Source organism: Raphanus sativus, chromosome 5 (assembly GCF_000801105.2).
Source record: "Raphanus sativus cultivar WK10039 chromosome 5, ASM80110v3, whole genome shotgun sequence".
Taxonomy (NCBI): Eukaryota; Viridiplantae; Streptophyta; class Magnoliopsida; order Brassicales; family Brassicaceae; genus Raphanus; species Raphanus sativus.
In genome coordinates, this window is record NC_079515.1 from 11,460,602 (window position 1) to 11,471,214 (window position 10,613).

General features: G+C 37.2%; 1 protein-coding gene across 1 annotated transcript; it reads right to left on the reverse strand.

Moving 5' to 3' along the window:
• Nucleotides 1–8,084: 8,084 nt before the first annotated feature.
• On the reverse strand, nt 8,085–9,197 carry LOC130512434 (transcription factor ORG3-like). The gene is made up of 2 exons (XM_057010413.1): nt 8,808–9,197; nt 8,085–8,662 (listed from the first exon to the last, which is right to left on the reverse strand). The coding sequence occupies exons 1-2, from the start codon at nt 9,117–9,119 to the stop codon at nt 8,219–8,221; spliced, it is 756 nt and encodes a 251-aa protein (XP_056866393.1). The 5' UTR covers nt 9,120–9,197; the 3' UTR covers nt 8,085–8,218.
• Nucleotides 9,198–10,613: the final 1,416 nt, after the last annotated feature.

Here is a 10,613-nt window from a genome sequence, read left to right on the forward strand (position 1 = left end):
TTTATGGATATAGGTTAATTGTTTTCCAACCAAATAAAACAATTAAAATGAAAGAATAGCATTAATTACTGTTAGAACAAAAAAAACAGCAATCGACAGATCATGAAGTTAATAACTGTAAACTTTAAGAGAATTTTCAATTACTTTACAGAACCTGCTAAAAGACTTATGTTACACAAAACAGTAAATGTACTTGTATTGTTGTATAAAAAGAAAAGAAAATAACCACATGTTTTGATATTGCAAGTTTTAGTTGATCTTTGTGTTCTGTTATACCAAAAAGGTAATAACAAATTTAACGTAATACTTGTTAACATAAAAAGAACTTTTAACATAATACTAGTATACTACAACTATATTTTTTCTGTATGGGATAACTGAAGTCATGTTGAAATTTAGATCCAGTTTTCTCATATATATGTAGGCGTAGATATGATAATTTATTAATACTACTGCATATATACTTTAAATTATTCGCTGTAAGATGCATAAATAACTAAGACTAAGAAAGTGATGAAACAATGTGTTTCAACCATTTTCGTCACAAAAAAAAAAACAATGTTTTTCAATCCCTAATGTGGAAAATCAAGCTTCGGTGTCTTATACACTGAAACCTATATAAATTAATTATGTTGGGACTACACTAAAACTATAATTTTTTATTAATTTATAAATATTATTAATTTATCGATATACTAATTGAAACAAAAACTTAATTCGGAACTATAAAATTAAATTATTTTACAAAGATTTTTAGTGTATATTAATTTATAGAATATTAATTTAAAAATGTTATACTGTATCTCATTTTTTTCCTACCATTTGAAGACGAACCCATCTAAGAACACAGCTACTTGTCACAGACTGATTTCTCTACAGCAATTAGGATGTGCGGACTTGCCAGCTTTCACCCTTGTGATTTGTTAAGTCAGTTTTTCGGAAAATTCGACCAGCACTTAGAGAAAGAGTGAATGACGTTTTAGAGAGAAGTCGGAGCTTTATGAAATGATTTCTCATTGAAACTGAATATATTACAAATGAAGCAAGCATCCCTATTTATATAAGTTCACCTCCTCAACGAACGGCCGAAATCAAACCAAATCAATGTCCGAGATCATTTCCCTCCCATAAAGTTATTTCAGTAGCTTCATACTTAAGTACTTCACACTTAAGCTTTCTACGCACTTCTAATAATATAAAATACTTAGATATTTTACAAAAGTACTTCACACCTAAGAAAGCTAAGAAAGATGATCTTGAATCTTCTTTGGCTCGGCCCGATGCTGGCTGTAAGTCATGGACGTTTTGGGCTTCAAACGGGCCGTGACATCCTCCCCCATCTGAGCCGGAGACGCTCTTGTCACCGTGTATGCCTTCAGTGCCTCTCGGAATTGCCACAAGTCATCTTGCGGTTCCCAAGTTGCTTCTGCCTCCGGTTGACCCTTCCATTTGATGAGAAAACGAATCTGTCTCGGGACTCCTTGCTTCCTCACTTTCTTTGACGTCAGTACCTCTTCAATATCCTTGTCATAGGACTTGGTCATGACTGGTGGTACTCGAATCGAAACGCTTCTGTCTCGATTAGCTTTGTCCGCATGGTAAGGCTTTAGCATGCTCACGTGTAACACCGGATGGATTTTTAGTGTATCCGGTAAGTTAAGTCGGTAGGAAACCTTTTCCACCTTCCCAAATATCTCGAACGGTCCTTCGTACCTCCTGATCAAGCTTTTATGTAGGCTTCGGAATGTCTTGAACTGTTTGTGGCAACAGTTTAACAAGAACATGGTCGCCCACTGAGTACTCCAAAGACCGTCTCTTCTCATCTGCCCACTTCTTCATCCGTTTGCGGGACTTTTCCAAATATACCCGGGCTTGATCAGCATGTTCCTCCCACTGCCTCACCATGATAAACGCCCCTGAATTTCTCTACTCAGTCCTTGGCGCAGCCAAAGTATGCCGAGTCAATGGTTGTTGTCCCATTGCAAGCTCGAACGGACTCGTCTTGTCGCCTCGCTGCATTGAAGATTGTATGAGAATTGGGATATGTCCAGCAACTTTGCTCAGTCCCATTGGTTGTCGACGCTCACAAAGTACAAAGTGTCGGAGATAGCATTCCAACAAGGTGTTGAATAGCTCGGTCCATAAACGCCCAGAGAATTAAGAATCTCGATCATTCTTGTACTTTTGAAACCATATTTCTCAATTGAAAACAATCTGCTGCACACAGATTACATTGAGGGTTGGCTGAAGACTTCTATTTCCCTGAAGACTTCAATTTTCCAGTTAATTGTGATAGGTTGGCTCTCGTATTTCTTGCTTCCATAAGCCTGTTGAATGAATTTCTATGTGGATTGACTAAAGTTGATGATTTCACCGCTACATTTTAAAGATGGAGGATTAAGGTGCAAAAACAGATTACATTGAGGGTTTTTTGCACTTATTCGATGTAGAGAACCTGAGCCTAAGCTCAGGAGAACGAAGACGAGAGAGACGATAAAGTTTGTTATATTTCTGTGACTTAACGTTCTGTTACAACGATATAGAGTTTATATACTATTATTAATACCCGGTTTATTATTCTAATAACCAACATGGTTAAACCGGTTCCGGTTATTCTATATATCCCAATACCCCCCCCCCCTCAAGATGGAAGGAACAGCTTGTGAATTCCCATCTTGAGCATGAGTCTTGCAAAGATACCAGGTTGAACAGCTTTAGTGAAGAGATCTGCAAGCTGGTTATCTGTACGAACATGGAGAGCTTTAAGAAACCCACTGAGTATCCTTTCACGAACCACATGACAGTCATTTTCAATATGCTTAGTGCGTTCGTGAAACACCGGATTGGAGGCAATGTGGAGAGCCGACTGGTTGTCACAGAAGAGTGTAGCTGGAGATATAGGTGGAGACTTGAGATCGTTAAGTAAAGCAGTCAACCAGATCAGTTCACAAGTAGCATCGGCCATTGAACGGTACTCTGCTTCGGAGCTGCTTCTGGAGACTGTAGGTTGTTTCTTCGATCTCCAAGATATGAGGGAGTCACCTAAAAACATACAATAACCAGTGACTGATCTTCGGGAATCTGGACAGGATGCCCAATCGGCATCAGAGAAACCAGTGAGACGCACTGAAGAAGAAGCAGAGTAGAATAGACCCTGAGCTGGATCATTCTTCAAGTATCTCAAGACACGATTAGCAGCTTGAAGATGAGTTGTACGCGGCTTTGACATGTATTGACTTAACTTGTGGACGGCATAGGTGATGTCTGGACGAGTATGAGTCAAATAGAGAAGTCTGCCCACGAGTTTCCTATACACTGAAGCATCTGTCAAAAGATCACCATCAGTTTCTGAGATTTTCTGATTAGGATCAAGTGGAGTAGACACCGGTTTGCACCCAAGAAGACCAGCATCAGCAAGCAACTCAAGAGCATATTTCCTCTGATTAATAGAAATGCCAGTCTCATTCCTCGCAATTTCAAAGCCTAAGAAATATTTAGCCTGACCCAAATCACGAAGTTTGAAAGCTGCCTGTAGTACTTCTTTAAACGCAGTAATACTAGCATCATCACTTCCCACAAGCAAAATGTCATCAACGTATACCAATATAGCCAAGAAATCTGTCTCTGAGCAACGCACAAATAATGAGTGATCAGAGTGAGCTTGAGTGAAACCTTGACCAATGATAACAGAAGTGAGCTTTTGATTCCATTGTCGGGAAGCTTGCTTCAAACCGTAGAGTGATTTATGAAGCTTGCAGACCGAGTTGGGAGGCACCTGTTTACCAGTAAGTTCAGTGTAACCTTGAGGAAGTACCATATATATGTCTTCATCCAAGTCACCATTCAAAAAAGCATTACTGATATCAAGCTGTATGATAGACCAATTTTTGATAGCTGCCAAAGCGAGTAACAAGCGAAGAGTACCCAACTTAGCAACAGGAGAAAAGGTATCCAAATAATCAAGTCCCTCAAGTTGTGTATAACCTTTGGCTACCAATCTCGATTTCGGTCTTTCAACAGTGCCGTCTGCATTAAATTTGTAGGTGTGTATCCATTTACAACCAACAGGATGTTTACCCGGTGGAAGTTCACAAACTGACCAAGTTCCAGTTGATTCCAAAGATGTCATCTCAGATTTCATGGAGCCATTAAACTCCTCAGATAGAATAGCCTCATGAAAGGTTTTAGGAGGAGAAACAGTGGTTATCCCAATGACAAAACGTCTATAAGAAGGTTCAAGGTGATCATAAGATAGGACAGCTGAAATAGGGTAGGTAGTAGTGTTTGTTGGATGGGAAGGGGATGGTCTGGAAGGATCTAATAGGTAACAATGATATTCATCGAGGTAAGTAGGGGCTCGTGTCTGTCTCTTAGCTCTAGTTACTGGAATAGAACTTCCTGATGGCGCGGAAGAAGAAGAAGAGGGTGAAGAATAAGAGCTAGAAGGAGCAACAACGTCCTCTGAGGAAGGCATCTCTATGACTGGGACATTAGTGAAGTGATCAGGTTGAAGATGATCCTGACTCAAATCAAAGAAGGCTGGAAAAGGAGAATCAGGAACAGGAAGAGGTAATACATCTTGCGAGAAGAAAGAAGAATATTCTGAGGAAGATGTATTAGCAAATGGAAAAACAGTCTCATGAAATATAACATTTCGACTGATACTGATAACTTTGGTTTCAAGATTCAGAACTTTATAACCCTTGTATCCTTGAGGATATCCAAGAAAGACAGATGGTTCAGCCCGTGGTGAGAATTTATGACGATCTTTAGAATGGGTAGAAGCAAAACAGAGGCAACCAAAGACTTTTAGGTGGGTGTAATCGGGTTGTTTAGATGTGAGAAGTTCAAATGGGGTTTTATTGTCAAGTAAAGGAGATGGTGTACGGTTTATGAGATACACTGAGGTTAAGATACAATCTCCCCAATGTTCTAGAGGTATTTTGGATTGAAATAGGAGAGATCTTGCCACATTTAAGATATGTTGATGTTTTCTCTCCACAACAGAGTTTTGTTGTGGAGTGTATGGGCAAGAGAAGTAGTGATGAATGCCTTTGGTTTTAAGGAGAGAAGTGAAAGCAAGTTCAGGGGCATTATCTGAACGAATTGCTTTGACAGAAGCATTGTATTGGGTTGAAATGTATTGAAGAAATTCAGGAAAGATTTGAGAAACAGAGCTTTTGTTTTGCATAAGATAAACCCATGTAACTCGAGAACAATCATCTACTATTGTCAAGAAGTACTTGAAGCCTTCAACAGTAGGAATATGAAATGGACCCCAAGTATCAATATGTATTAAATCAAACGGATTCTTAGACATATTGTTTAAAGAAGAATAAGATAAACGCTTCTGTTTGGCTAAAGGGCAAATGGTACAAAGAGATTCATGATCATGTTTAAAAGGAAACTGAAGAATTTTTGAAAGATAAAGAATTTTCTGAGGAGATGGATGTCCCAGTCGCTGATGCCAAATCAAAGAAGACGTTGTTGAGGAAGAATGAATATTTGAGATAGGAGTTGAATTAGGAGCATCAAGGATATACAGATTCTGACGCAAATCACCCTTCCCAATCGTGGAGGCCAGAATATGCTCCTGAAGAAGAAAAGGATTATGAGGAAAGATATAACAAGAAGTGGAAGAAAAGAGAGCTGAAATGGAACTGTTTTTGGTTAAAGCACTGATGCTTAGAAGATTGAGAGTGAATTTAGGAACATAGAGAACCATGTGAAGAGTAAGCTCAGAAGAAATATGAATGGTTCCACAAATGGTGACAGGAATCCGCGTGCCATCAGGAAGTGTAACTGAGGTGTTTTCTATGGTTTCAGTTTTAGTAAAGAGATTCAGATCACAGCAAACATGACAACCCGCCCCAGTGTCTATAACCCAAGAACTAGGCTTAGAGGTAAAACCAGTGGATGAGATAAGATAGGTTATAGGTTGTGTACCTGAGGGTGAGTAAGTATGTGGAATAAGATGAGGTTGTGGTTTAGAGGTTGAGGCTGTTCCATCTGAAAGAGTAAAAGTGCTCCCTGAAACCTGAGAGACGTTGCTGAGAACCTCACGGGGTTTGGTGTTCAAAGCCTTTAGAAACATCTGTATTTGATCAGTTGTGACATTCCCCAAGTGAACTCCCTGTTGGTCATGCATAGATATATCACCAGAGTCTCGAACCGTGAGACTAGCCACATTTTCTTGACGAGGTGGCCAAGATTGTTGTGGTTTCTGAGTAGAGTTAGCTGCGGGTGGCTTGTTAGAACCAGGAGGCTTGTATCCAGGAGGATAGCCATGAAGTTTATAGCAGCGATTCACAGTATGTCCAGCCACTCCGCAATGAGAACACATAGGACGACCTCTTCCTTTGTAAGCAGGATTATATGCTGCCACAGTTTGATCTGAAGCATTCACTGCAGGAGAAGTCTGAAATGTAGCAGGAGTGGTTTGGGATTGCTTCATGGATCTTTGTCTTTCCTCCTGAGATATCAGATTGAAAACTTTAGAGATAGCAGGCTTTGGCTCCATCATGAGTATTTGACCCCTTGTAGCTGTGAAAGAGTCATTTAACCCCATTAAGAATTTCAGAACACGATCTTGTTCATCTCTGGAAACAAGTCGTTTCATATTGGCGCAATCATTCTTTCCACAGCAGCAAGTGTGAGGACTCTCATGATTCTTGAGCTCTTCCCACAGTTGTTTGAGACGAGTATAGTACTCACTAACAGTCTGTGTGCCTTGAACTTCTGAGTATATCTGTTGTTTGATCTCAGCAGTACGCGGTCCATCACTCTGTTTGAATTGATCGTGAATGTCTAACCACATCTGCCGAGCCGTATCAAGGTACATAATACTCTTTGCAATCTGTTTGTCAACAGCATTCACTATCCAGGTACAAACAATATTGTTGCAACGAGTCCATGATCCAAAATCAGGATGAGTATCATCTATTTCTGGATAGGTTCCGTCAACAAACACAGATTTATTTCTAGCTCCTAGTGCCATCAACATAGATCTACGCCAGGTATTGAAGTTCCCTAATCCAGTGAGTTTATCTGAGACGAGAGATATACCAGCGTGATCGGCGACATGAACGTAGAGTGGATTAGAATTTGGATCCTGAAGAGAAGCGGAAACTCGTGGAGATGGATTCGAAGCTGACGGTGGAGTAGAGGCGACGACGTTAGCATATGAAATCGGCATCGATGATGAAGATGATGATCGGAATAGTGAAAATGAAGATCTGAGATGAATCGAAGTGAATCGGAGAAGATGAAGTCACAAACGTTGAATCTAGAGGCGAATCGGAGCTCAAAACACTCGATTTGTTGTGATTGAGCTCGATCTGTACTCTGATTCGATCACGAGGAAGCGGAAGATACGAGCAAATGCTCTGATACCATATTCGATGTAGAGAACCTGAGCCTAAGCTCAGGAGAACGAAGACGAGAGAGACGATAAAGTTTGTTATATTTCTGTGACTTAACATTCTGTTACAACGATATAGAGTTTATATACTATTATTAATACCCGGTTTATTATTCTAATAACCAACATGGTTAAACCGGTTCCGGTTATTCTATATATCCCAATAGCACTCTTCTTTTTTAGACGAGCTTATATATTAGTTTTATGCCTTTTTAGGTTACTGGGCAATTTACATCTTATTAAATCATTCTCAAGTCGGGGAGATTTGTTTTCAAATGTCGGCACACCTTTTTCTTGGATCGACCTTAATATATGGTGATATTTATTGAGAAAAGGAAGCCCATCTACTACAATTAATCCTTTTTTGTCAGTCAACAGTTTAATGATTAATCATTTGTTTAATAATTTTACCTAAGCCTTTAAACAGCAGGACCATCTATTAATTGTCAATTGTTCACCGAATCTTGTAATACACCAAAACTCAGTTAACTCTTTTTATATATCTTTTGTTATATATAAATATTTATCTTTTGTTACATATGAGATATAAATATGAAAAAAATAGATGGAAAGGATTAGGGCTTGTGAACCAGAAGATTACTTACATCAATTCAATCCAAGTGTAGATGAATTTCATAGCTGTAATACAAAAATAGATGTCTATTAGTATCGATCATTGGCTCCGAGAAAAACAGAAAACAACTCGACTACAAGTAGACAACGCTTTTAGTCAAGAATGACATATTATCTATAGAAAAGGACGACATATAGTTCAAACGAAATAAGAACAAATATCTCTTATTTAAACGAATTTCCACATTCCTCATACAAGTACAAGATCCTTTGACTTAGATCTTCGCAAATTAGCTTGTAATTATCCATTTTGTCCACTTGGAGATGCAAGGTGTAGAAGAGCTGTTTTGCTCGAGAACTCGAAGATGAAATATCAACGAGAACAAACCCATCTTTTTCTAGCCCACTCAAAACATTATATATCGAAAAATTACGAATCTTGGACGATGAGATTTGGACCATCACTTCGTTATCTCTAAGCTTAGTCGCAAGAACTGTGGAGAAATAACTAGCAACCACCTTTGGTTGCTGCTTAGCGTAACGTCCTCTTTGACCCGATTCTCGCAACAAGAGGTCTTCCTTCTTTTGTATTAGGTTCTTCACTTCCTCTTTCAGCTCCGGTATGTACTGCACGCTCCTAGAAATCGTCTGAGGAATACTTAGCTTCTTCTGCAATAAAATAAAGCGAACAGAAAAAAGGAGGTTTATTAGTTACTTTTAAATGGTAACAAATCGAGTAATCAGACTAACTATTGGTGATTGGTTTTGATATAAAACGTATTCAAATAACATATCAAAGTAGCTACTTAGTTACCGGCGCATATGAGCTTGGAAGACATGAACGAAGAGATGAGAACAAAGAGTTGGTTTTCTTGCGACGGTTACGCTCATTAGCATTGTGATTTAGCTTCTTGATCACGACCGAATTGTTATTTATTCCATTTCCCTCGGACGAAACAGAAGCCCCTAAGCTGGTCTGATGATGTAGCACTCCATACGTCTTAGGTACCGGAAAATCAAGAAACGTGCTGATTTTATAGTTATCTCGGACGAGGTTGTAGCTCTCGTACTCTCCCGTTGACGCCCGTCCACAGTTTGGGAACAATGGAGGGTCCAATGCACGCATTTTTGCTAGACTGAAAACAGTTCTTTAAAGCTTTTTTTCTTGTTGAGGATGTTTGGTTGGGATGTCCTGAACTGTATGAGGAATATTACTGATCTGTGACAAGTATATATATATATATATGAGATAGATATTATATTGACCGACAAACAATTTATATTTCAAGATTTTTGAAATGTTATACGCCTTTCATTCAAAAAATATATAAAGAGAGATAGATATTATATTGACCGACAGACTAAACAAATAATATTTTTTGTCAAATCAAAGTTAACAAATTATATTACAAGACATTTGAAATGTTATACGTCTTTCACTCAAAAAAGAAATGCTATACGTCGACGTAATAGGTACTATAATGAGGAATCTCTTTTTTTTTGTAAGCATATACCAGGCGCATATCTCATTTGATAAAGTGATATTTGGTGCAGGTACTTATTGCCAAAATAGTTGAATTTTGTAAAATACACCTTGTATCAGTTATTTTTCCTTAAAAAAACATTCTTCTTTAGGAAAAATATATATTCTCTCTAATCCATAAAAATATCGTTGGCATAAAAAAAATTCGTTTTAGATAACATTTTCAATTTTCAATAAACTAACATGTTTAATTTTTAGACAATTTATGGTCTTTTGTATGTTTTACAATTGCTTCAATAACTTTTGTCTAGCTGATAAATGATGTTTTGTTTTAATTTTTTTAAAATCTACATAAAAACTTAAATTTTTAATATTCCATTATTACATCTTTGAATACGCCATTACCATTTTCAGAACTGAACAATTTTTCGTTTTTTATCAATAAAAGTTTAGTTCGTAAAACCATTAGAGTTCCAATTCCGGTAATTGTGAAATTAAAATTCCGACATTATCAGGATAGGAAACTGCCACATGAGCCGAAAACATAAACTGTTAACAAATGTTTAATGTGGATCCATTTTTGTGGAAGCTAGAATACCTTTCTATAATAAAAAAACTAATCTAATCTTAGGTGGATTTCAAAACCTAGAGCCACATCCCTAACACAAAGTCAACATAAACCATAGATAACAAAACTACCTATAAACACCTTGTCAAGTTTGTATGAAATTTTATTTTTTCGTTTTTAGTATTAATTAAGTCAGTTTATTAATTTATAAGTATTAAATCAATTTATGGTGAATAGTAGTAAAACCATTTATCAACGACATACATGGACATAATTTATTTTATAATGGTTCAGCAATTATCTGGAATCCATAAATTTTACGAAAGAACAATATACAAATTTATATATTTTATAAGAAAAGAAAAAAATACCAAATTTACAATTAAGGAAAATATTTTGACGTACATGTATTATAAACAAATTACTAGATCTTGATCTGCGTACCCATGCAGATACTTATTTTATTTTTATATAAAAGATATTATTTAAATGTTTATTGGTTTATATTTTAAATAAGTATCACATTTTAAAATTTTTAGAAATACAACAGTCAAATAATTTATGTGTTA

Coding starts and splice junctions, on each gene's coding strand:
- LOC130512434 (XM_057010413.1), bottom strand. CDS start 9,119: ATGCGTGCATTGGACCCTCCATTGTTCCCAAACTGTGGACGGGCGTCA. Junction 8,663..8,807: donor TTCCAAGCTCATATGCGCCG/GTAACTAAGTAG, acceptor ATTTTATTGCAG/AAGAAGCTAAGTATTCCTCA.